General features: G+C 44.1%; 16 protein-coding genes and 1 non-coding gene across 17 annotated transcripts; 7 read left to right on the forward strand and 10 right to left on the reverse strand. All coding sequences in view use genetic code 12, as the record gives it.

Annotated features, from left to right (window-relative positions):
* Positions 1–9: 9 nt before the first annotated feature.
* Positions 10–1674, forward strand: TCP1 (chaperonin-containing T-complex alpha subunit; the record flags this gene model as incomplete). Its single annotated transcript, XM_001483620.1, has 1 exon — positions 10–1674. One exon carries the CDS (start codon positions 10–12, stop codon positions 1672–1674), a length of 1665 nt encoding a protein of 554 aa, XP_001483670.2.
* A 329-nt stretch (positions 1675–2003) lies between these two features.
* On the reverse strand, positions 2004–2828 carry PCL2 (cyclin; the record flags this gene model as incomplete). The annotated part of the gene is made up of 1 exon (XM_001483621.1): positions 2004–2828. One exon carries the CDS (start codon positions 2826–2828, stop codon positions 2004–2006), a length of 825 nt encoding a protein of 274 aa, XP_001483671.2.
* A 528-nt stretch (positions 2829–3356) lies between these two features.
* Positions 3357–4601, reverse strand: VCX1 (Vcx1p; the record flags this gene model as incomplete). Its single annotated transcript, XM_001483622.1, has 1 exon — positions 3357–4601. One exon carries the CDS (start codon positions 4599–4601, stop codon positions 3357–3359), a length of 1245 nt encoding a protein of 414 aa, XP_001483672.2.
* A 183-nt stretch (positions 4602–4784) lies between these two features.
* On the reverse strand, positions 4785–6242 carry ERG1 (squalene monooxygenase; the record flags this gene model as incomplete). Its single annotated transcript, XM_001483623.1, has 1 exon — positions 4785–6242. One exon carries the CDS (start codon positions 6240–6242, stop codon positions 4785–4787), a length of 1458 nt encoding a protein of 485 aa, XP_001483673.2.
* Positions 6243–6587: 345 nt separating this feature from the next.
* GCD6 (translation initiation factor eIF2B catalytic subunit epsilon) lies at positions 6588–8624 on the reverse strand (the record flags this gene model as incomplete). The annotated part of the gene is made up of 1 exon (XM_001483624.1): positions 6588–8624. The coding sequence occupies one exon, from the start codon at positions 8622–8624 to the stop codon at positions 6588–6590; it is 2037 nt and encodes a 678-aa protein (XP_001483674.2).
* Positions 8625–9331: 707 nt separating this feature from the next.
* CTR2 (low-affinity Cu transporter) lies at positions 9332–9685 on the forward strand (the record flags this gene model as incomplete). The annotated part of the gene is made up of 1 exon (XM_001483625.1): positions 9332–9685. The coding sequence occupies one exon, from the start codon at positions 9332–9334 to the stop codon at positions 9683–9685; it is 354 nt and encodes a 117-aa protein (XP_001483675.1).
* A 183-nt stretch (positions 9686–9868) lies between these two features.
* PGUG_06011 lies at positions 9869–9987 on the forward strand. The gene has a single exon. It is a non-coding gene; the product is annotated as a tRNA-Ile (tRNA).
* A 332-nt stretch (positions 9988–10319) lies between these two features.
* Positions 10320–11273, forward strand: PGUG_04405 (snoRNA-binding rRNA-processing protein; the record flags this gene model as incomplete). Its single annotated transcript, XM_001483626.1, has 1 exon — positions 10320–11273. The coding sequence occupies one exon, from the start codon at positions 10320–10322 to the stop codon at positions 11271–11273; it is 954 nt and encodes a 317-aa protein (XP_001483676.2).
* A 297-nt stretch (positions 11274–11570) lies between these two features.
* Positions 11571–12386, reverse strand: PGUG_04406 (uncharacterized protein; the record flags this gene model as incomplete). Its single annotated transcript, XM_001483627.1, has 1 exon — positions 11571–12386. The coding sequence occupies one exon, from the start codon at positions 12384–12386 to the stop codon at positions 11571–11573; it is 816 nt and encodes a 271-aa protein (XP_001483677.1).
* A 221-nt stretch (positions 12387–12607) lies between these two features.
* On the reverse strand, positions 12608–13954 carry ADA2 (chromatin-binding transcription regulator; the record flags this gene model as incomplete). The annotated part of the gene is made up of 1 exon (XM_001483628.1): positions 12608–13954. One exon carries the CDS (start codon positions 13952–13954, stop codon positions 12608–12610), a length of 1347 nt encoding a protein of 448 aa, XP_001483678.2.
* A 458-nt stretch (positions 13955–14412) lies between these two features.
* Positions 14413–14781, forward strand: RPS17B (40S ribosomal protein eS17; the record flags this gene model as incomplete). The annotated part of the gene is made up of 1 exon (XM_001483629.1): positions 14413–14781. One exon carries the CDS (start codon positions 14413–14415, stop codon positions 14779–14781), a length of 369 nt encoding a protein of 122 aa, XP_001483679.1.
* Positions 14782–14882: 101 nt separating this feature from the next.
* On the reverse strand, positions 14883–16253 carry PGUG_04409 (uncharacterized protein; the record flags this gene model as incomplete). Its single annotated transcript, XM_001483630.1, has 1 exon — positions 14883–16253. One exon carries the CDS (start codon positions 16251–16253, stop codon positions 14883–14885), a length of 1371 nt encoding a protein of 456 aa, XP_001483680.2.
* Positions 16254–17523: 1270 nt separating this feature from the next.
* On the reverse strand, positions 17524–18450 carry BIG1 (Big1p; the record flags this gene model as incomplete). The annotated part of the gene is made up of 1 exon (XM_001483631.1): positions 17524–18450. One exon carries the CDS (start codon positions 18448–18450, stop codon positions 17524–17526), a length of 927 nt encoding a protein of 308 aa, XP_001483681.2.
* Positions 18451–18531: 81 nt separating this feature from the next.
* Positions 18532–19137, forward strand: PGUG_04411 (uncharacterized protein; the record flags this gene model as incomplete). Its single annotated transcript, XM_001483632.1, has 1 exon — positions 18532–19137. One exon carries the CDS (start codon positions 18532–18534, stop codon positions 19135–19137), a length of 606 nt encoding a protein of 201 aa, XP_001483682.2.
* PGUG_04412 (aspartyl aminopeptidase) lies at positions 19121–20557 on the reverse strand (the record flags this gene model as incomplete). Its single annotated transcript, XM_001483633.1, has 1 exon — positions 19121–20557. The coding sequence occupies one exon, from the start codon at positions 20555–20557 to the stop codon at positions 19121–19123; it is 1437 nt and encodes a 478-aa protein (XP_001483683.2).
* Positions 20558–22045: 1488 nt separating this feature from the next.
* On the forward strand, positions 22046–23656 carry ALP1 (Alp1p; the record flags this gene model as incomplete). Its single annotated transcript, XM_001483634.1, has 1 exon — positions 22046–23656. The coding sequence occupies one exon, from the start codon at positions 22046–22048 to the stop codon at positions 23654–23656; it is 1611 nt and encodes a 536-aa protein (XP_001483684.2).
* A 20-nt stretch (positions 23657–23676) lies between these two features.
* On the reverse strand, positions 23677–24873 carry PGUG_04414 (uncharacterized protein; the record flags this gene model as incomplete). The annotated part of the gene is made up of 1 exon (XM_001483635.1): positions 23677–24873. The coding sequence occupies one exon, from the start codon at positions 24871–24873 to the stop codon at positions 23677–23679; it is 1197 nt and encodes a 398-aa protein (XP_001483685.2).
* Positions 24874–24889: the final 16 nt, after the last annotated feature.

The following is a 24889-nucleotide window of genomic DNA, read 5'->3' on the forward strand; positions in this document are numbered from 1 at the left end:
CTACCAACCATGTTTTCTGCAGCGAGATCAGATACCCTTTTCTTGGGCGGCGAAAAGGTTTCGGGAGACGATATCCGCAACCAGAATGTGTTGGCTGTACAATCTGTGGCAAATGTTGTGAAATCGCTGTTGGGCCCTGTAGGTCTTGATAAAATGTTGGTTGACGATATTGGAGATGTGACGGTTACTAATGATGGAGCGACTATTTTGACGTTGTTGGACGTCCAGCACCCCGCCGGTAAAATCTTGGTGGAATTGGCTCAGCAGCAGGACCGTGAGGTGGGAGATGGTACTACTTCTGTGGTGATCATTGCTAGTGAATTGTTGAAAAGAGCCAACGAATTAGTAAGAAACAATATTCATCCAACCACAATCATTACGGGGTACCGGTTGGCGCTTCGGGAAGCGGTTCGGTACATAAATGAGGTGCTTTCGTTGCCGGTGGATAGTTTGGGAAAGGAGACCATGGTGAACATTGCCAAGACGTCGATGAGTTCCAAGATTATTGGATCTGATTCTGACTTTTTTGCGAATATGGCGGTCAATGCCATGCTTGCGGTCAAGACCACCAACTCTCGCGGTGAAACAAAGTACCCGGTAAAGGCGGTGAACATTTTAAAAGCCCATGGAAAGTCATCGGTCGAGTCGATGCTTGTGGATGGTTACGCCTTGAATTGTACAGTGGCTTCGCAAGCCATGGTCAAGACTGTGCAGAACGCCAAGATCGCGTGCTTGGATATTAATCTTCACAAGGCCAAGATGGCCATGGGGGTGCAAATAAATATTGAAGATCCTGATAAATTGGAGGAAATCCGCCAGCGGGAATATGGAATTATCATTGACAAAATTAAGAAAATTTTGGCTGCTGGTGCCAATGTGGTGTTGACAACCAAGGGAATCGACGATCTTTGTCTCAAGGAGTTTGTCGAATGTGGAGCCATGGCGGTTCGCCGTTGTAAGAAGGAAGATCTCAGAAGAATTGCCAGAGCCACCGGCGCAACATTGGTGTCCAGTTTAGCCAATCTCGACGGTGATGAGACGTTCGAATCGTCGTACCTTGGTTCTGCCGATGAGGTGTCTCAGGTTCGTATTTCTGACGACGAGTGTATTCTCGTGAAAGGAACCCGTCAGCATTCTTCCGCATCGATTATTCTCCGTGGTCCCAACGACTACTCGTTGGACGAGATGGAAAGAAGTCTTCACGACTCGTTGTCGGTGGTCAAACGGACTCTTGAGAGCGGCAATGTCGTACCTGGAGGAGGAGCCGTCGAGGCTGCGCTTAACATATACTTGGAAAATTTTGCAACTACGGTTGGTTCGCGGGAACAATTATCGATAGCCGAGTTTGCCCTGGCATTGCTTGTGATACCCAAGACGTTGGCAGTGAATGCTGCTAAAGACTCGTCAGATTTGGTTTCGAAATTACGTACATACCATGCAGCATCGCAATCAGCATTGCCTACAGACACCAAGAAGAAAAACTACAAGAATTACGGATTGAATTTGATCGAGGGAAAGATCATTAACGAAGTTTCTCATGGAGTACTCGAACCCACCGTTTCCAAAATCAAATCGTTAAAGTCGGCGTTGGAGGCATGCATAGCAATTTTGCGGATAGATACCATGATCACAGTGACCCCGGATGCTCCTAAAGAGGATCCTCACGGCCATTGATGAAACAAACCTACCTCAATAAATACAAACCAAGCCTTATTAATAAATACTGAAACCAAACTACCTTATTAATATTGAAACCAAACCCACCTTATTAATATTGAAACCAAACCTACCTTATTATACTGAAACCAACCTTATTAATACTGAAACCTACCTTTATTATAAATACTGAAACCTACCTTATTATACTGAAACCAACCTACCTTTATTAATAAATACTAGAACTAAATGACCTCCAGGGTCTCTTGGGCTGTTTATGACAAAAGACTAAAATGTCAATGAGCATCGAATTTCCTTTTCATATGTTGAACATTATGGTTCATTCCTTATACCATTGCCATTCCATACACATCTTTTCTTGGTGGAACATTGAGGGTATTGGTGGACTTGTTTGCCAAAGGTGGCCGGTAAATGTGGCCCTTGATTTCGGCTTCTTCTTGCACGAGGCTTTGCAAACTATAGTTTGATGCTGGACCCTCGTTTAATGACAAGCTGGAGGAATGAGAAGCAATGGAAGATGTGGAAGATGATCTTGATGAAATGGGAGATGATGTGCGGTATGTGTTGGACAAACGATAGTAGTTGACTTTTTGTGCTGAAACCTGGTCCAGGTGAGCCGCCAACGAGGTTTTGATAGTGTGTAAGAACGGCTCAAGTGCAACGTCCAATTCGTGTTGTTTGATATTAATGTCCCATTTTAACAACCCCAATAATTCTCTTTCGGCCATATTGACCTCGTCATTAGTTAAAAGTCCGTCAGTGTATTTTGTCCAGTGTTTGTTCAACGGTGACGAGTCATTAAGTGATTTGGCACTCAAAATCAACGCTGCCAAAAAAATCCGGTGCCGAGTGGTTTCCATTCCTACGGCATTGGCAGGAAGTAAATTTCTAACTTTTGTCAAATAAACACATGTCGCCATAAGTGTGGGGGTCTGAACGTTGGAGTACCTGATGAGGCGACGAATAAAGTGGCCGAGAGACACCGTTTTCACCGCTGGAGCCACCAACAAATCGTCGGTAGAAATGGTGGAAAATTTTCGAGGTTGTGGTTTTACTTGGATGATAGAATTAGTGGTGGCCACCAAGTAGTTGACCATTTCCGGCGACACCGGCTGTCTTGCGAAAATCAGAAGTACTTTCGACTGTGCCATATTATGCCAGCGATGTCAAAATTTTTAGGACGAAACCACCGTTTTTAAATTGTGGGCGTCGCTGCAAAAGAATTACCAGATTGGGTAGTGAAGCTGCAGACGCGCGAAGAGGTTTGCACGGTGACGCGTCGCGACAATAGGACCGCGGATTGGAAGATGGCAGTGCGTGTGCGCGAATATGGGCTGGCGTTGGGCCAAAAACGGTGTGGGTGGAATTGGAGGTTGTTGGGATTTGTGGTTTAATAATTGAGGATTTTGGTTTTGTTTGCGTCGATATTGATGCTATTGTGTGCTTATCGGTCTCCGGGACAACCGCAAGGCGCACCCCTGCCAGGGGTAGATGGTGCAGGTTCGCGCAGACGCGGTGGAAAACGTGCATGGTTCTGCAGGGAAGGGTTCGGCTTCGAGTGCAGAGATTACGAGAAGGATAGTCAATGTGTAAGAAGATAGATATTATTTTATATAGCAGTAGGATCAGAGGAAGCCAATGAGACTTGTAGTCGGTCACCACACTAGAACCTAGGGTTTCTAGGTAATCACCGTGTCGGGGTAGTAGAAGAACGCCAATGCCACAATCAAGTACGTACTCAACAACATAGCACCCTCAAGCCAGTTCAGTTCACCATCGAGAATCACCAAATTGGAGATGAATACCGAAACGAAAAGAATTGCAGTTTCAAACGTAGAAAAGTAAAGAGACATAGGAACATCGATGGCCCATCCAATCAAAACCATGAATGGAGTCACAAAGATTGCAATTTGCAACGACGAGCCTACAGCCACACCAATGGCCAAGTCCATCTTATCCTTCATGGCCACCACGATGGCAGTAACGTGTTCAGCAGCATTTCCCACGATGGGAATGACAATAAGACCAATAAATGTCTTGGACAATCCAGAAGTCTCCACAATGTTGTCGATGGAACCCACCAAGTAATCAGCACAAACCGACACGATCACCGTGCACGTAAGAAGCACAACCAACGCTCCAGTGAGAGTGAGGCGTTCAGGTTCAGTTTTGTCGCCAGAAGACTCGCCTGGTAAAGAAGTAGCGATAATACCGTCGTCGGCCTCTTGGGCTTGCTCTTCAAAAAGCGACTTGTGGGTACGCAATTGGAACACCAAATAGAGAATGTACAACAACAACAAGATGATGGACACTCCGCGAGACAACGAAAGAATAAGCTCATCGGAACTGCCTGGAGCTGGAAATTCGTTGCCTGGTTTTGGTGGAGGAAGCGTAGCGTGGAAAGCAGCAGGAATCAAAAGTCCAGCGGTAGCCAATGCCATCAACAGCAGCATGGTCTGGGCCACGGTCTGGTTGAAGATCTGTTGAACCCGGGTGATTCCGCCAGCAATAAAGCAGCATCCCAAAACCAAGAGCAAGTTGGAGAGAATAGACCCAAGCATCAGCGCCTGGACAATACGAATCTGGCCCTCTTTGAGGGCAATAATCGACACAATGAGCTCGACGGCGTTTCCCAAAGTGGCATTCAACAACCCACCAATGGTTTCGCCGGTAAATTCCGCCAACTCTTCCGTCGCAAATGCGAGCAACGAAGCCAATGGCACAATGGCAAAAAAATTGAGCCAGAAAATGGCTGACGAGCCCCAGTCTAGTATCCCGGCGAGCAAGCCCAACGGAACAAACACCAAGAGATAGTTGACCGGCAGAGATTTGAGCGTCAATTTGAACGTGGTCATGACCCGGTTGCGAAAGGAAACCGCTGGCGACTCGTTATTTCCCATCAAGGGGAAGGTTTCAGAGGGCATGGAGACTGTTGTTTTGTGAGTTGTTACAAGTTCTTTCAAGTCCTTTTGTAGGTTTTGTTTTTGTGGCCTTTTGCTTTTGTTTTTTTTTTGGTCGTCTACGTTTGTCTCCGCAATCTCATTGAATTCCAGGCGTGTGTGCACTCCCGTCTGTATAGTCTAAATAGTCCAGCATAACTTTCTTGGTTAAACCAATTCTTTCCACAAGTATGGCAGAAACACCATCACCGCAGTAAAAATCGTAGCCACCGCCTCGTAAAGTGCAAGTGGCGCCCCGACTAAGCCCCGATCAAGAAAGTTCCAGTACACGGCGTAAAAAGCCACCGTGAAAAAATGCCGAAACAAGAGCAATGGTTGTGGGAGCACACCCGAGAGCAACCCTATGGGCTCGCTGACACAGGCTCCCCCGAGCTGGAAGTACTTGAAGCATCCGAGTTGAAGAATCTGGAGCGGGCGGCTATCGGCTGCGAAAAGCGTGTAGAGTGCGATCGACAAAGTATTGATGACGGCATCCAAGCCTTTTCTTTGGTTGTGAAACTTGGACAATGCTGCTGCCACGGCACGATGGTCGTCTAAATCAGGAACATTGTTGGGGTGAACAAGCCGTGCAAAGAGCGCGGCATCATTGAGTCCTACTGTCATACCTCCGCCAGTCAAAGGATGTCTCATGTTGGCGGCATCTCCAAGCAAAACCAAGCCCTTATGACGACCCTGGCGCGTGGCTGAGAGGTACTGGTTGGGCATGGACCGGAACTTGCCAGTTGTCAATGCCTTCTTGAAAGACGGCCGTATGGGTTCAGGAAGCGCAGGAAGCACCTCATTTTGAAGGTACCCTAAAAGCTCACCGTTGGCTTGCGATGGTGGTTTTCTGGACCTATACAGACACAAAATCCGGGTGTCGTGGGGCAGAATCTGGTACACCAAGATGGGAGCATGGGACCCGAGAATAACGTGGCCTCTGTTTTTCGCTGGAAGCTCGGCATCCACAAGATTGAGTCCTACGAAATACGACCCAACCAGGGGAGCTGTGTCGTATAATCTTTTGCGGAAACGAGAGTAGATTCCATCACAACATATGGTGAGTTTTGCCCTATAAGTTCGATTTTTTTTGCCTGATTTCACAACCACTCCCGTGACAGCACCATCTTCATCTATCAAGTCTACCACCGTTCCTTCTACTGCGGTCACGTTCGTTTCAGCCTTGGTGATGCTACGCAAATTTTGGATAAAATCGCCATGGTGAAACGAAACGCCTCGAACTCGGTTATCCTTGTGCCACGCTGTCGCGTCCAATGTAGAATCACTCGTAATCTCGTCATTTTGATGGTTAACACAATCAGGAACAGGAGTATCTGGTCTTGCTGACATCGCGTCGTGTTTTGTAGGGTAGTCCAAAAGAATCTCGTTGTCCAAAAACTTGATATAGTATCCCACCACGTCTATAGCCTCGATTTTGTTGATGGCACGCGCCATTCCAAGTTCTCGAAGCGCTTGAATCCCGGCGGGTTGCATGAGTTCTCCAACTATTCGGTCAGGTTTAGTCCAGTCTCGTTCCACTATAAGCACCTTGCGACCCTGGCGGGCCATGGCGGTTGCTATGGCAGGTCCTACGACACCCGCACCCACTACAATAACGTCAAACATGAATATTGCGACAGCTGCAAAATCTCAAAATATATATTCGTGGTGCCATCGTATACACGGTGCAGGAGCCGCGGCCGATAGTGGCATGATGAGAGGAAAAAAGAAAGGAAAGGCGTGGAAAGAAAAGAGTGGAAGAAAGGAGAGAATAGTAGACGGTTCTGTGGCTCGGTTTAGTTTAGTTCTTTATTACGTACTTGTTTAACCTTGTTTTACGCTTATGTCTATTGGCTCCGTAAGCGAGATGGTTGTCTTGTCTGCAGTACACTTCATTACCAGCGTCGTATAGCACCAGATATGAATAACTTTTTCTTTCCATTTCTCTTTTCCGTTTTTCTCTTCTCCCTCCTAGTCACTCTCCTCTTCTGCTTCCCTCAACCACTCGACCCATTTTTTCGTAAGCTGGCGAACCTGGACCAACTCGGCCGTCGCACTCGATTGCGGCAGTTCCCACCATTTGTAAATTTGGTCCTCTTCTACAAAATCTTCGTTGTATAGCCAGGACAGTGCCACGAAGAGCACCGTCTGGTTGTATGCCGGGTCGATCATGGCGCATTGCTGTTGCACCAATTGCAAAAGATCAACTTGGTCGTCTGCGTCAAAGACCTGTCTTTTGAACAATGGTCCCCACTTACCAAAGGTCTTTTCCGTGGCTTGCTTGGGAGCCAAGGTGTCGGTAGTGATAAAATGGACGATTCTGGTGATGAGTGCACTCACGGTAGCTCGGCGAACTTCATGGTAGCTGACATTCATCGACATTCTCAATGAGTTGATCTCAAGTAAAGTTGTATCAATGTCGTGATTATTCTCCATTGACCTCTTGATGGTGTCGATTGCCTCGCGGGCGAAAAGCTCCTCTTCGTCCTCGGAAACAAAGTCGGTGCTGACGGCGGAAGTCAGCGATAATCTACGAGCTTTTGCTTTGCGCTTGCGACTGGCGCTAATCGAAGCCACAGAAGAATCAGAAACATCAAGCTCGTTCATATCGTGAACTAGCGAGTCGCTGCCGCTGTCCTGGTCCGACTCGTAGACGTAGCCATGGCCATGCAAACCAACAAGATCACTATCTACTACAGTGACTTGTGGAGAATCGTCAAATCCATTCGAAGGTTTGGAAACTTCCCGGTCAACGAGCCTCGTATATGGTGGTATAGTTCTTCCCTCTTCAATAACCACTCCGTAGCCGATCACACACCCCACATTGACCTTGACATTATGGGCAATTTTGGCTCCTGCTGCTACAATGGACCCTTCGATTTCACTATTATCTCCAATTTCGGCACCTTCCCACACATAAGAATTGTGTAGACGAACATTGGAGCCTATGGTACACCTGGCGCCTACTATGGAGTTGCCAATGGTGGTTTTATCTCCAACTTTGGTTCCAAACCCTACACAAGTGCAGGTTTCAAGATGGCTCAGACGAGCCAATACCACTTGACGATCTTTATAAATATGGTTGGACTCGTAGGTGTACTCTGTATCTTCGAGAAGATTGGCGTCGGGAACTAATGGGTAGCTCCACCGCTCCAAAACATCTTGGGAAATACCTTTATAGGTAGCCCAGCTAACGACTCGAGCAGCGTATTCGTCGGTGATATAAGCATAAAGCGACTTTTTAGCAATATCCGAGTTCAAAACTCCACGAACAAAGTCCGTACGGAGCAGCTGGTAGTCGAAATTGTCCTGGAAAAGCTGTGGAACCAAAGGTGAACAGATGTCGACATGGCAATCGATCAAGTCGTTGCGAACCACCAATTCATCAATATCGTCCATGAGTTCGGGATCGATCTTGATGCTAGCCTTCTTGTTGGCGCCTGGGATAGCCTGGTAGTACACACAGCGGTTAGTTTTAGCATCAAGAATAAACGTGGCAGGATCCAAGTCGGATCGAGCTCGGTGCGCAGCCGAGGCACTGGAAAGAACCATTGTCAGAATATGGTTACTATCGTTTTCCCGGTGCCTTCTATGCATTTCCATGGCCCGAGAAAAGTCGATATTGGTAACCACGTCTCCCGAAACCAATAAAAAGTCGCCGGAAATCACCCCTCGATTGTCCAAGTCTCGCATGGCATCTCCAACAGAACGGGACTCCAACAGCATTATTGGTATAATTTTGAACGGAGAATTGATGCTGCACCATTTGGACTGCTCAATGTATTGCTGCACCTGCTCGGCGTGTGAAGAACACATCAAAAACACTTCATTGACTCCGGCCTTGGCCAAGAACTCTAGTGTATATTCGATCAACGGAACATTTGCTAGCGGTAAAAGACACCTGGGTTTGACCGCGGTGAGGGGCATGAACCGGGTCTCAAAAGAATCGGTCAAAACGACCGCTTGAAACCGTTCATCTACTAGTTCCTTCTTTTTCTTTGGTGCCATAAGATGAATTTTCGCGATGTGAGAAATGAGAACGAGAATCTTATTTGTATAAGTTCATTCCATTAATCGTGCTACATTCGTCTATGTACATTCGTCTATACGTTCGCCTACCTTCGTCTATATACATTTCTACTCTTCTCTATATACATTTCTACTCTATAAATTTCTTGCAAATTGCTGAACCTTGCTCACTATGCCACTATTTTTCCACTCTCTAAATTCAGAAAGCATAAGTTCCTTCAGCTCCGGAGACTTGTACATCTTCTTGTCAAACTCTACAGAACCCTGGTCGGCCCAGTATGCGGCAATGGAGATCGAGGGCATGACAAACATGCAGCTTTTGATGCTATGATTGAAGGTTGCAAAACGTTGCGGCATGGTGGTTTTCACTAGTAAAAACCCAACCCCGGAAAACAACAACCCATAAAAACCACCCTTGAGGCCCTGAAGGGCTATATATGTACTATGGGCTTCTCGTTCTTCCTGGTCGATAATTTTCATCCTACGCGATCACGCAATGCATCCTGCAATCAAAAAACGATGCATCCTGTATGCACATGCCAGATTCTCATATTGTGCCAAATCTGTAAATTAAAGTGCGCAACAACCTTACAATCATGGACCATTCTCCCCATGACAGCATGGATATGTGCTCAATGAACGTAGGTACTTTGATGTGATACAACATGGCAAATAATTAACCATAGATGCTTTTCACTTGGGATTGGCACAACTCATGTGTAGTGTTTAAATGGTGGCATGTTCGGTCTCCATTGAGCTTTATTTTCTCGCTCATAGCTATCGTTTTGGTTTCTATGGGATATGAGTGGTTAAAAACAATCGGCAAGGATAATACTGCTGCCATAAATGGACCTTTGCGTCCTGTTCCATCAAACAAATGGAAGCATTCAGTCTTGTATGGTATCCAAGTAGGCTATTCTTTCATGCTTATGCTTGTGTTTATGACATATAACGGCTGGTACATGTTGGCGGTGATTTTTGGAGCAATTATAGGCCATCAAACGTGGGGCGGAGAGGGCCGAGGAATGGCGTGCCATTGAGAAATGGGTTTAGAAGAGAAATTTTCTAAATTCTCGAATTGTAACTGAATGGGATGACAATTGAATCACTTGTAAATCTAACATTATCTTCAATCGATATCACTGGTTGCAATTACTGTGCACATTATTGCACATTTTGTTCTCAGCTTATATCTTTTAATTTGCTCACTTTTGCCAGCAGGTGCTCTAGTGGCGCAGAGGTTAGCGCTTCGTGCTTATAGCCGTATGACGACAATGGTTATACCAAAGTCACGGTCGTGTGAGGAACGCGACGGTCGTGGGTTCAAACCCCTCCTAGAGCATTTGTCCTTTTTTTTTTCAACAATTGATTTGTCTTTGGTATAGATCGAAAGTTATTTGTGGTTATCTCTTTGTCCATCGCTCTTTGTGGGCGCGGGTTCGGTTCGCGCTGCGACCTAATGAGCACACCAAAAAATGAATCGGTAACAAATATTAATTTACTAGAATTTCTCAATTTTTCGTTTCTGCTTTCGTGCAATTGACCTCACATTGGCTTCTTATACCTCGTAGTATCGTCAACTCTCTTCTTTTTTGGTGCTACTTCTACACTCGTCTCCTTACTATATGCACACCATCTCATCGCTCGAAATTTCCAACTCTTGACTATTTCGATATGGCTGAAAAAATCCGGTACTATCTCGAGCAGAGTGTTCCCGAGCTCGAGGACTTGCAAAGAAAGAAACTCTTTGCCAAGAATGAGATCACCATGATCATGAGACGCAGAACTGACTTCGAACACCGAATTCAGGGCCGAGGCACCAAGCCCAGAGACTTCTTAAAGTACGCTGAATTCGAAACCAACTTGGAAAAGTTGCGGAAAAAGAGATTTTCTCGACTCAGCAAGTCAGGATCTATAGACACAAAGCCCAGTATTTCGGACTGGGCCGGAATTCGTAGGGTTCTTTTCATCTATGAACGAGCTACTAGAAAGTTTCCTAGAGACATGGACGTTTGGAGTCGCTATCTAAAAAGCGCCAAGCTGAACGGAGCAATCAAGGTGGTTTACAAGGTGTATTCTCGTCTTCTACAATTGCAGCCTCGTAATGTTGATGCGTGGTTGTCTGCTGCCAAATACGAATTCGAAACCAATGCCAATGCTAAAGGTGCCCGGAGTTTATTTCAAAGAGGTCTTCGTTTGAACCCAGATGCATTCGAGTTGTGGTACCTGTACACCCAGTTTGAGCTCACATATATATCACGGTTGTTGGCAAGACGGAAGGTGTTGGGGTTGATCACCGAGAAGCTGCAAAAGGAAGAAATGGACAAGGAAGAAACTAAGTTAAAGCAAGCTTTGAACGCTGACGAGGACGGAGACGATGTTATCCAGCTCCCAGAAGCAGATATGAAGGAGCTGCTCAACCTGCTTCCGGAAGCAGATATCAATATGTTGGGAAACCCAGAAACCAACCCAGCACTCAGAGGAGATGTAGCATTGACGGTGTTTGATTTGGCCGTTGAATCCCAACGTGGAGAACACTTGAGTGAGGACAAGAGAAGAGAAAAGACCATGTTTGCAGTTGAGAAAATATTTGCAACTTTTCGACCAATTCTCCGACCTCAATCGTGATTACCTCTATTCGCATGTCATACAGTATCTCCAACAAAAGTACCCCGATGACCTTCAAACCATGTTCATCGACATCACGTTGCCCTTGCGGACCACTGAGCCCACCGCCAGCGATTTTGCAGAATCGCTTCAGCTTTCTGTCAACAAGTTTTTAGCTTACAAGTCTCGCGGAAACACCTCCCTCACAAAAAAGTACGTCGACCACTTGAACGACCGTTTCATGAACCCCCAGCATCCCGCACACCTCCAGTCGTTGCTCAGTGCCATTATTGCAAAGTGTAGTACCTAGTGTATATATTAATCGTTTTTTGTATCCACCATCAACTCAGGGTCCCGGAGTCGATTTGCCCTTCTGAACCTATAACCGATGGCCACGAGCACCATGGTTGTGACCGCCACGGCAATTGCAAGGTCAGTATACAATGTAGCTTTGGTCACCATCGAGGGAAGCTTGTAAAAACCATTGGCAAATGGCAATTGATCCTGGTACGATTCTTCAGCAATTGGAGCCAAATTTTTGAGCCATCTCACCGCTAAATTCAACGTAACATGGTTTCCTATAGTCACTCTCTGGGTATCGGTTCCAGAAGACCATGCTACTCCACTCACGAAAGTTTTAAGCTCGTTTCTGCCAGATGGAACCGTGATAACCACGTTGAGAGAAGTGTCAAGATCCACATGAGAGTCGTGGGTCTCTCCACGGAAGTTGAAGGTAAGCGGGACATAAGCACCTCCCTTTTCCAAGTAATTTGCCTCGCTACTCATGGGCAAACGACAGCTGAAAGGAGCATCTTCATGGACATAGAGTTGGAATAAGTGGAATAATTCATCGGAAAACCCAACTGTGCACTTGATATCCTCATCCAACCCATAGTGGAGACTGAGGGGCTTGTCAGTTTCCTTACATTTGGGAAAAGGAACCGTTATAATTCGATTTTGATCATCAAATTTGTGCTCACCGTTATCAATATTTCTAGCAATACATTGCAAATACACATCCTGACCATTTTCAAAAGGTTGTATCTTGACCGGGATCTCTTCTTTGGTCGTCAATGGAAACCATTGGCAATTGGAAAGGGGAAGAAGGGCTAATAGTAGAAAAGTGCACTTCATGACGAGTTGATCCGTGTCGCGTTGAATTTAGTGAAGGAGTGTATAGAGAGCGAGAGCACACTGTGAACAATGAAGAAAGAAGAATGAAAGAATGTACATCTAACGAATGTATGTGTAGCCTAGTACAATATGTATGAAAAGTCTTTTGTTTGGCATTGGTTTGGTCTTGTTTCTTGTATCATTTGCTTTTCTTGTTTGCTTCTCTTGTCGATTGCTCTTCTTCAACCCTGACTACACCATCCCATTTGAACAAAGAATTCGTAAATTTTGCTGGCCTTGTTGACATCGATTTTGAGCGCCTGGCGAGCATCCTTTTTCTTCAACACTCCGTTGTTCTTGATGGCCTCCTTCATCAATTGATTTTTTATGGCAAAGTAGGGTTTGGGAAGAATGCGAAGTGTAGCACATAACTGCTTCTCTTCATTGGAAAGAAGCTCAAAGTCAGCAGCATGAGATATATCCAAAGGTGCCCTAGCATTACCCATCTTGGGTTTGTATTCAGCTTGGGGCGAGCTCAAGGATGAATACGACTTGCGAACTCCAGGTCCTGGGGTCGACGACAGACTCATGCTGGGATTATAGTGACGACCATTATATCCAGCTCCGTTGCCCATGCGCAGATAATGAGCAGCACGGATCAACTTGTCCTTCTCAAACTTGTTACCGTCTTCAATGGTGGTTATACCATTTCGACGCCAAGTTTGAAGTTGCTGAATCCGTATTCGACACTTGAGTTCTGTGAGTATATCCTCGGAAAACGTCTCGAAATCTTCAGGAGTGAGCACCCGTATAAATGCGTTGATTCGTTTTTGAAGTTCTTTCTCCTCCTTCGATTTACGTTTGTCGGCACTGATATTTTTACGGTAATCCAACAAATTATTGAGAAGCATTGCTCTTTTTCTCTCGGCACGAATGGTCAACCTCGAGTTGTAAATGTCCAAAATCGTGAGCTTGAGCTCCACATCTCCCGCCAGATCGTCGGAATCGAATATAAGATCCTTGACGCAGATTTCGGCGTCGTTTTCGGCTTCATGATCAAACTCCAACCGGCCCGGCATATAGCCCTGAATCTCGTGACATAATGGTACGGAAGAAGCAGTCTTTGGTTTGGGAGGAGGTAACGGCTGCGACCGACGCTCCTCGAGTCGCTTCTTGCGCTGCTCAAGAAACTGGGCCGGCAGAATGTTGCTGAAATCCTTGGAGAGATCAGGAAGCGGGTAGTCACGTGACTCGAGGTATATCTTATTGTAGTGATCCTCCACTTCTTCTCGCGATCTGTTGCCGATATGGTCTGCTATGTCCTGCCAGTTGCCCAAACCGAACGTCTCGCAGCCCTGGATAAGTAAGAGCTCTTCGTCAGCTCCCCAATCTTTGACAAAAATGGGGTATGTATTTTGTTCAATAACACAATAATCGTGCCAAGGTTTGTGGTCTCCAGTAGCCGAGCCGGATGCGAAGCAAGGCACACAGAGGTCGTAATCTGAACAGATGACACATTTTATTCGGATACGATTTGTGCAATCTGCAGAGCAGGAGTCACAGTGGTAGAGTCGCACTTTTGAAGACATTCTATTTTTGTTTGGGATGAATCAGTGGCGATTGTGGGTTTCAGTGTGTGAATATGAAGGAATTTGCAAGAGTTTTGATGAAAAAAGGATAAAAATGGGATGAAATGTGGAATAGTTTAGGATGGAGCGAAGGTGAGTGTATTCAGTGCGCGGTGGTTTAGTTCCTGGTGTGAGGATGCAAGGTGTGTGGATGCGATGGCGAGGAAACTGGTGTGTTGGTGAATAAGATTGTGTTGTGCGATTTGTGCCGTGCAGGAGATTTTTTCTCGCAGTCACAGCTCACGTGTGAGCAGCCCGCACTTTTCAAAAAATTCGAATAAAAAACTTTCCACTGAATCCTTACTTTACAACAAAATGGTATGTACCCTGAAATGATGGGATTTCTATGTCGATTTGTAACCAGAAACTAACATCAGGGTCGCGTTAGAACTAAAACCGTCAAGAGAGCATCCAAAGTGATGATTGAGCGTTTCTACCCAAAGTTGACTTTGGACTTTGAAACCAACAAAAGATTGACCAGTGAACTTGCCATCATCCAATCCAAGAGATTAAGAAATAAGATTGCCGGATACACCACCCACTTGATGAAGCGTATTCAACAAGGTCCAGTTAGAGGTATTTCTTTCAAGTTGCAAGAAGAGGAGAGAGAAAGAAAAGATCAATACGTCCCAGAAGTGTCTGCTTTGGACCTTTCCCACACCAACGGACAATTGGAACTCGACTCCGAGTCTGCTGACTTGGTTAAGACTTTGGGCTTCAAGATTCCTGTCCAAACCGTTGCCATCTCTTCGCAAAGAAGTGCCAGACGTTTCGTCAAGAGAAACTAAGGTATGTACTTAATAAACCGCTCAGTAACGAATGTAGAAAAGAAGAAAAAGTGAAAAGATTAAAAAGAAGCTGGAAGAAGTAGCTTGAAATGAGTGTATTACTAGGATATCGATGCAATCGAGGCTGTAGCAGACTTGTCATCGTCCAACAATGCGCTTGCATCAAAGTATAACGAAGGGTCCAAGCTTGAAATCTTGGCCGATTTGGCCTCACCGTCGAGTAATATCTCACTCATGATTTTTCCTGAACCTGGTGCATTATTGATGCCCCAGCAAGAATGTCCCGAACAGAGAAACAAATTCTTGACATTAGTTGGACCAATAAGTGGTCCACTGCTTGATGGTATATCAAGTACTGGCAAGTAACATGCTTGACGTTTCAAGATGGTGCCCTTTCGCAAGTTTGAAGACATTTTTGCAACTTGCACATAAAGTTCATCACACTTGGATTTGACCACTTCCACATCATCTGTGGTTTCCGGAACATCTACAGCCGAGTCTCCTTCTCCACACACATACACCTCATCCTTACGGGCATAAATCTCTGGTGAAGTGTACAGGGAAGGACCGGTTTTCAATTCAGTGAAAATGGCATATGGTGATACCGGTTGGTCTTTGAATGGACTTATGGTGATGGAATGAGCCCTTAAACCGGAAATCGGACAATCTGGTAGAACCTTAGAAGTCCATGGACCAATGCACATTGTGATCAGATCGGCTTCAAGCTCAACAACTTTATTAGAAAACGATTCGTTTGCCTTGGCACTAGTAGGTTTATAGGTGACTCCGGTAGCAGCCCCGGAATCCAACGAAAACTGGATTTCGTCCACCTTACCGAGTATTAGTTCCAACGCTCCATTGGCATCTTCTACAGCCTTTCGCAAGATAAAATTGGTGAATTGGTAGGGATGTACTTGCGCCGTAGTATCTGTTCCGCCAAGAGACGAGCATGACGATATTAACGACGAGGTGATCCAATTGAGGTCCAGAGGGAGATTGTTCGACTTGGAGCTCCTGGTGCTCCGCGAAGTCTTCTTGGGAGGTTTCAGCAGGTCGGAATCGCTGTGATTTGTAGGGTTGATAAATGAGTCGGAATCGGAATCTGACCCTGGGTCATTTTTTATGTGTGAGATATCGCCCTCTAAAGAAACTGTGGTCAAACGTCGGTACCCCCACTCTTCACTTCCATTGTATTTGTTGCTTAAGTCTTCGTGGAGACGAAACGAAAGTGGCACGATTTGCTGGGGAAATGCCCAAAGTGCCAAAAGACCTCCGGCCTTTCCAGAAGCTCCTCCAGCCACTCTTTTGCTCTCGATCATGGTTATATGGTACTTTTCCGAGTCGAATTTGGGATGGTGAACAATATAGTAGGCGGTGCAAACGCCGATGATTCCGGCTCCTACGATAACGATGTGCTTTTTTCCCACATGTCTTCCCGATGGAGTAGTATTAAAGCGAAGCGAGTCTGGCATGGAAGAAAGTGGAAAGTGGAAAAGTGGAATAAGTTGGAAAAATTGGACTAAGAAATTAGTCCTGAATAAAAGTTGAATAAGTTGTGCAGAGCAATGCAATAAATATATCTGTCAGATTTAATTCAACTTTGTATGCACCTTAGTAATTCTGATTCCAATGTTCGATGCTAGTATTGACCAAAACTCACCTGCCGCCAATTATACTCCACACTGTCACTTAATATACAATTTCTCCGGACTATAACTCGGAAGCAAGAGGGGAAAACTCTAGTTACGAATCAGGTGATTCTTGCTTATGTAACCAGGGCCCAAACAGCCGAGTTCGCAGCCTCCGAAGGGATAACGGCGAAGCATTGGTTGTTAGGACGAAGAAGATGAAATATAATTGGGTTTACGGTAAGTAGAGTTTATACTGTCTATATAATGGTTGACAGATACAGTGCTGAAAGTTTACAAAAAATTTCCAGCTTTGTGGCCTGACTTTGTCCTGCAAGTCTTGCTGCGTCGGTGAAGCGCGGCTGAGATTCCGGTGCTCCGCGTCGGAAACTATGCAAATTAGCCCATCTGCTGCTGAGTAATACGCAGCGATAACAGCGAGCGCGAGTGAAGCCAGCGCGGTGAAGCGAAGCGAAGCGCGCAGCGTTGAAAATGATGAATTACTGAAACAAACAGGAATTGATTTGATAGAGTTGTCTAATATAGTTTTGCTTGTTGTTGTCACCTTTAATCTCTCCTTAATCTCTTAAAAATTTTGATTTTGTCAAATGGACAGTGGGTGCAAATTGAAGGTCGCAGAGTACCTTCAGCTTGAACCTTAGACGGCACCCTAGAATGCTAAAAATTCATGATTTCTCAAATCGAATCACGGCTCCGTTACTCTGGCTTTCATCTTCAATACTTAATAAGCTCTTTAATCCTTTAACGTAATCCTTCTCACCTCGATCGCTAAAGCACTTGGTGGCTATTCAGCGATAAGAAGGCGCAAAGAGGCGCAATAAATCTTATACCCATTTCTGGACATCCGTATCACAATATTTCTGAAAGATCCAAAAAACGAGCTTTCAAAAATATGATCGATTGCCGTAGACCGTCTAGGTAATGTCATTCTTGGTATAAAACCTTTGATACTTCAAGTGAATATTGCTTTAATCAACCTCTCCACCGTAAAAATGAAAAGTAATGACAATTTATGGACGAACTCTCAACATGAACTTTATGGGTGAGTCTCATCATGTTTATGATCAATCCTCCTTATGAGTTCTTTATGCGTTTATGCGTTCTTTATCTTTTTCTCCCGAACCCTGTTCATCACCGTCATATACACATTCTGCATGAAAATGGCGGTGGCTGTAACCACAACCGTGGCTATCAACTTTTCGTTGTTCTCCCATGTTTTGCGACTGAATAAATGTACCTCGTTTTTCTTTCTGTTTTCAACGTATTTATGCATAGCATTGACTCCTCGATGGCTATTCATTGGTGGTCGATGGAACCGATCGTTTCGTTCCACTTCGTCCTTTCTCAGTGGATCGTTGGTGATCGAGTCAAATACATTGAACCTTTTAGGGCTGTGTTCAATGGCAGCTCGAGGTAATGGATGATAGTCTTGTGTGGTGGTTGCTGTGAAAATTATGGTGTAGTGAGGAGAAGGAAGCTTGCGGAGGATCTGTCTTATCAATAAATCATGTTTTCTCATTTCGTCTCTTCTCTCATCCAAGTTTTCCGGAAGTTCACTCAACTCAATTCTGATCACTCGAGTCTTCGAATCGATGTAGTTTACTTCACGCTCATCCTCATGGTCCACACTAATCGTCTCTGCTTTACACGTTTTCAAAATATACTTTTCCAAATAATCCAAATCAATTGGTTCTTCGACCCATGGAAGTCCAACCACCGTACTCGATAACGTCAAATACTTGTAGAAATGAGGCCAGTGTTCTTTCTCAATATCAGTGATATCGTTGAGACGGAGCCCAGGCTGATTTATGATCAAATACTCGTCAGAACTACACTGAGTGACCAACTTTTTTATCATATTCGTGGCCTCATCAACCTTGTATGGTTTGAGATTGTTACCTGAAAGTTCATCTTTGAGCCCCTTGACCAACTTGTGTGATGCGACAACCAAGGGCACCGCGTCGAAGCAAAAGCAGGAACTGAAAATTGCTAATAGTGCTAAAATACCACTAACCTTCATCGCTGCAACTTGATTTCGAGTATGTCGCTTATAAAAATCTGATTATGTAATCGTCTTTCTGGAGTTGCAAATCGGTTGCGAATGGTTGCGGATTGGTTGCAAAATGGGTGCAAATATTCAAAATGTTTTGAATCTGTTTCAGGTACATTATATATGTTTCCGGTACCAGCAAGCTTTGCGATGCGATTCTGTATTTTTTTCTTTCTTTTTTGGGAAATTTTTGCAAATATTGTAAAAATCGAAATCACTGAAATTTCAGTGCATAAAAACAGTTTTCCCATTACTATACTTGACAAACACAATTATTACCGTCGTCTTCATTTCGCCCAGGATTTGGTCTGGAACAATAGCTTGTTCGAATATGCTTCGGATTTTGTTTCACAATATGACTGCTCAGGAATACTTGCTCACTCAGGTGGACCATATGGAGAAAATATAGCGATTGGATACAGCACAATTGGAGCAGTTTCAGCATGGTACAATGAAGGAAAGGACTACAAATACGGAAGTGATAAAGTCTATAATCATTTTACGGCGTTAATTTGGAACACTACTTCACAATTAGGCTGCGCTTTAAAAGAGTGCGGAGACGTTTGGGGCAAGTATATTGTATGCAGCTATTATCCACCAGGCAATGTGGTTGGTCAGTCACCATACAATGTGTTCCCACCTAGTCCACAACTGTAAGCTCTGAAACTTGGGTAAAAGTTTCAAAAAAGCCTTTGAAAAGATCCACCAATTTCTTGATATCAAACGAGCCTCCAGTCTCTCGAATAGAATGCATTGAAAGTTGCGGGTTTCCCAAATCCAAGGTTCTGATACCCAACTTTGCCGAGAGAGCAGGACCAATGGTGGAACCACATGGGTGATCATTACGTACCACAAACAATTGCAATGGAACTTTGGCCTTGTTGGCGATCTGTTTCAACATGACGATTCCAGCAGAATTCGTTGCATATCTCTGATTGGCATTGATCTTGATCACTGGGCCACCATTGACTTGAGGTTTGTTCTTTTCGTCGTAATTCAGGACATAGTTGGGGTGAAAACCGTGGGCCATATCTGACGAAAGCAAGAACGAATTGGCTCTCAATTGGGGCAGAAAGGGCACAAAGGACGATTCCACCTTTTCGATGTCGATACGAGAAATTCTCTCGAGAACATCAGGTAAAAATGACGATTCCGCACCCTGAGCAGAAACCGATCCAATTTCTTCGTGGTCGAAAAGCGAAATCATTTGGATATGATCGCTTGAATTGGTTTCCAGAATGGCTTGGATGGCACAGTAGCACGATGTCAAGTTGTCTAGACGGCCAGAGAATATGAATTCGTCATTAAGACCACCCAATGTCGAGTCCTGGTAGTCGTAGAGAATCAATTCAAAATCCTCAATATCCTCGACTTTTACGTCCAAATCTCTAGCAATTAGCTCAAGTAACGTGTTGTTGTGTCTCTGGACCACCGACTGAACAGATTCAAATTGTTCGCTGGACATTTGCAATGCTGGATCGTCGGCACAAGACGAAGGTTTTTCAAGTTCATGTTTATCGTGAGCAACCTGACCAGCTATAGGCACCAATTTCTCCTCTTTATTGAACTCGAACTTCTGATTCGCCAGACGGTCGAAATGAATCGCCAAGGTTGGAATCCGTAATAACGGCCTATGAAGATTCACCAACTTGGGAACCAATTGGCCATTACTCTTGACATATACACGTCCAGCCACCGACAAATCACGGTCAAACCAAGTATGGGCTAACATTCCGCCATAAACTTCAACTCCAATTTGCATAAAACCTTCCTTATTCTTCTTCGAAATAGGCTTGATCCGAAGACATGGAGAATCGGTATGAGCTCCAACAATCGCAACTCCATTTCCATTTCTGTATGAGTTTCCCACGCTAAAGGCGATCAAAGAAGATGTGTTTCTGGTGACAAAATACTTGCCATTTTTTCCAACTTTATCATCCCAAGCATCCTTCTCTTTCAATTCTTGAAATCCAGAATCAGTCAATTTTTTCTTTGCATACGCCACGGCATGGTAAGGCGTAGGAGATACATTTAAGAAATCCACAAAGTTCTGGGCGTATTCCAATGGCTCTGGCATCGAGAATAATGAATAATGAATAAATGGAGCCGTACAGTTTAAGGCAAAGATGCAGGCAAGTGCGATCACGTGATAACGTGATAATACAGATAATAGAGTACTTAAAATGTCTATCGATAGTGATACATTCTCACCACTAATTAACACGAATGACCCCGCTTGAGTGCATATCTATGCAACAGGGACACCCCGCTCTCCAGCTATAAATATGAGCTGCTGGAAACTAGTACTAAAGGGAAATAAATTGTATCAGACTTTGGTTGATTCAAAGGAGTTGTTAAGTATTGATACATATTGACCTGGACAACTTATCTCCCTAGCACAACTCAATTGCAACACAAAAAGTTTTCTTTTGATTACTCAGAGCCACAACCTACCAAAGATTTTTTGAGCTTGAAGTAGATATCTTGATTTGAAAAGTTTGATTTTGACCATTTAAGGTACACACCCGTCTGGTGATAGTAATTTGCAAACGGGTCATGTACACTTAGCATAAATTGGGATTGATTCACTTGAATTTGCAATTGAGTGTGAGATATCCAATGATGGATTGCTCAATCATCTCAACCGCAACAGCAACCAGTACCAAACACTTTCGCATCGCAAAAGGCGAAACATCTGATTACTAGAATTGAAGGCGATGATTCTTCGGGTTTCAACTCCGATATATCATCATTAAAATCATGGAGATATTCCTGTGGAACTAGGAACTCTCCTATGATTGGGTAGTTCGAAATGTCGATCGACTCGGGAAGTTTTCAATTGTTTCTCAGGTTAAAGGAATGAGAGATCGAGGAGTATTGTTAGTTCTTTCGAAAAGTTCCTCTAACTTTTCAAGATGATCTGCACATCCTTGAAGGTAAAGGATTAAGCAAGATATCACTACCTTGAACGATTCACAAAGGTAACATTGGGGTAATTACCCAATACTCAGACAGTGAAAGATTTAGTAACTATTGGAGTTAGTATCAATACTAAGGTACTAAAACAACAGTCTTTCCGCAAAGTTTTGTTGATATTAACTGTGATCATTATATACAATACAATTGTGATTCGCGAGAAGAAACAGTGTCACCTACGCTAAGGAGGAAGGATTACCCGTTACTTATTCGAACAATGGATTTAGGCCCATGCACCGTGCGGAGAGTCTCGCGACCACATCGCGCGGCGTCTTCGATGCATTGACAGTGCCGCGTAATGCGTCACTTCTGCGAACTCCGCATAATGACAGAAATTTGCAATCATATCAAGTGAGTCTGAAACAAGCAAATGTGCCAATCAAGAAACGCTTCCACCAACTTTTCACGGGCAAACAGACCGTAGATCTTCATTTATAAGTATTTCAAATGATCATCACGTGCTTATCACGATTCTTGTACAATCTGTGGAGCACGGCGTTCCACGATGAGAACGCATTTGTAAGATGCAATGAACTTTAAATCCGTTTTTATTTAATACGCCACATATTGAAAATTTCCACAATTTTCAATGTCTCTAGACAAGTCCAATAGCTTGGTCGATATACAGAATAGTGCCAGGTCTGTTGACTTGGAAAATTGGCTGCAAGAACATGAGGTTCATACCGAAGATTTGAACCGTAGTCTTAGTGCTCGACAAATTAATATGATTGCCATTGCCGGTGTCATAGGAACTGGGTTGTTCTTGGGAACTGGTAAGTCTCTTGCAACGGGAGGTCCATTATCACTTTTAATATGTTATGCTTTAATCGGGTTGGTGGTATACTTGACCATGCTTTCGCTTGGAGAAATGGCTACCTACATGCCAGTGTCAGGATCGTTCACCACTTATGCCAAAAGGTTTGGAAGTGACAGTTTTGGATTTGCAATCTTGATAAATTACTGGTTCAATGATGCTTGTTCTGTTGCAAGTGATCTCACTGCGTTACAATTAGTGATGAAATATTGGACAGACTTTCATTTCTATGTGGTGTCATTGATCTTTTGGGTGTTCTTGCTCTTTTTGAATATCATTCATGTTCGCTTTTATGGTGAAGCAGAATATTGGTTGGCTCTTTTGAAAGTCTTGTCCATCATCATTTTTTTCATCATTAGCATTGTCGTCAATGCCGGTCATAATAATCTCCACGAGTATATTGGTTTCCGCTATTGGAGCTACAAGGACGCACCATTTGTGGATGGGTTTCGTGGGTTTGCTCAAATCTTTGTGACTGCCGCTTTTGCATACGGTGGAACAGAATCCATTGCTCTCACTGCTGGTGAACAAAAGAACCCAATTAAAACCATGCCCAAGGTGGTTCGAACCGTGTTCTATCGAATCTTGGTATTCTATATCTTCACGGTGTTTTTCGTCGGCATGAATGTTCCTTATGATTATCCAAACTTGTCGAATAAAGACATTACTACCTCACCATTTACCATCGTTTTCCTGATGGTGGGTGCAAAATCTGGTGGCTCTTTTATGAACGCAGTGATAATGACATCGGTTATTTCTGCTGGTAATCATGCTCTTTTCGCAGGATCTAGATTGGCATACACTTTGGGAACTCAGGGATATTTTCCAAAATTTTTCACCAGAACTAATAGGTACAAAGTACCTTACGTAGGAGTACTTTTCACTTGGATTGCAGGTGGTCTTTGCTTTGGAAGCTCGTTCATTGGAGCTGGTACTTTGTGGAGTTGGTTACAGGCTATCATTGGAGTAAGTAACCAGCTTGCATGGTGGCTGATTGCAATCACCAGTATAAGATTCCGCCGGGGATTACAAAGGCAAGGCAAAACCCATCAGCTCAACTATAAGAATTGGACTTATCCCGTTGGACCATGGTTTGTGCTTGTATTTGTCACATTCATTATTTTGGTCCAGGGATGGGGTGCGTTTTCTCCATGGGACGTTTCTTCATTTTTCATGAACTATTTGGAATTGGGAGTGTTCCCAGTCACTTTTATCTTTTGGTGGCTTGTAACCAAGGGTAAGGACAGATTCGTCAAGTATGAGGAAATGGATTTTGAAACGGACAGATACTTTGCTACTGCCGAAGAAAAGCAAGAAGATGCATATGAACAAAGCCTTACTGGCTGGGCAAAATTTAAGTATAATTTTGCCGACAACTTTTTATAATGAGTAATGCATGAAAGAATTCACACCACCACTTGGACCTCGTACTCGTCTTCAAGCTCGGTATCGCCCACAACTCCATTGAGGTCCAACTCTTCGTCGTCAAACAATAATTTGGCTCTACTAGCGGCTGAAACATCGATCTCTTTTGCTTTCAAGTAATGAGCCAACAAGTCCCTGAGCTTTGTAGTGGAGCAGACTTGGACACTAATCCTCTTATTGTCCTTTCCTTTAAGTCCTATTTCAAAGTAATCAGCGTCTGGTTGAGAATCTGGAGTATCTCTAGGAGTATTTGCAACAGGATTTGCAACAGGATTTGAGTCACCGAGAGGGTCTTCATCGCTCAGCTCACTGTTAGCGCTCAACACAGACAATTCGTCCATTGCACTGAGGTCTGATGAAAGTTGCGAGAGCTTTTTCCATGAGGAAGTGGATTCAAATTCTGGGTAATCAAGGTAGCTATGAGACTTTGGGTAGAGTAAGCAAGTGATGTGGGTCAAGGGTATCTTTGCTGGGTTCTGACCTATGAATTCCAAAGGGGGTTTGATGCGTAAAGTGCTGGGTTTGAAAAATGGTTTGATTTCTTGTCTGCCTTCGATCCAAGCGAGACAAGTAGTGTGCACATTATGTTGTTTCATTGGAGACCCAGGCTTCTTCCTTAGTTCTCTTAGAGCTGCCTCGTGTATTTTGTCAAACTTTTTAAGTCCTTTTGTTCCAATATCCACCGTTACAGCATTTTCAGGTTCCAATTTTGAAATGACTCGAACAACATATGATCGCCGTCGTTCATTGGAATCTGAAAAGTCATAGGTATCGCTTTTGTGGTGGCCAAGGGAGGCCGAGGTTTCTTTGAGGAACTCTAGGAGCTCGTCTTCTTCATCAACAATGTCTTGAACAGCAATATCATCAACAGCATCATCAACAACAGTGATATCATTCAATGGTTTTTCGTCACGATTGTCCATTTTTTGATTGTGGCTATCTGAATTTTCTCGTGATGGTCCAGGAGAGCTTGTATTAGGAGCTGGTGGGCTGGTTTCGACATCGACATCGATATTGATCGTTTCTGGTGAGTTTTCGTTTCGTTTTTCGTCTTCATGATTCTCCACTTTTTTCTCTCTTGGTCTCTTTTTCTTGTGTTTTTTACCGCTTGGGGCACTCAATGCAAAGAAGTCGTCAAAAGGATCGTCCTTGCGCTTGCGTGGTCCTGACTCGCCCATAATGGTATTATAAGCT

Source organism: Meyerozyma guilliermondii, genomic scaffold (assembly GCF_000149425.1).
Source record: "Meyerozyma guilliermondii ATCC 6260 scaffold_5 genomic scaffold, whole genome shotgun sequence".
NCBI lineage: Eukaryota > Fungi > Ascomycota > Pichiomycetes > Serinales > Debaryomycetaceae > Meyerozyma > Meyerozyma guilliermondii.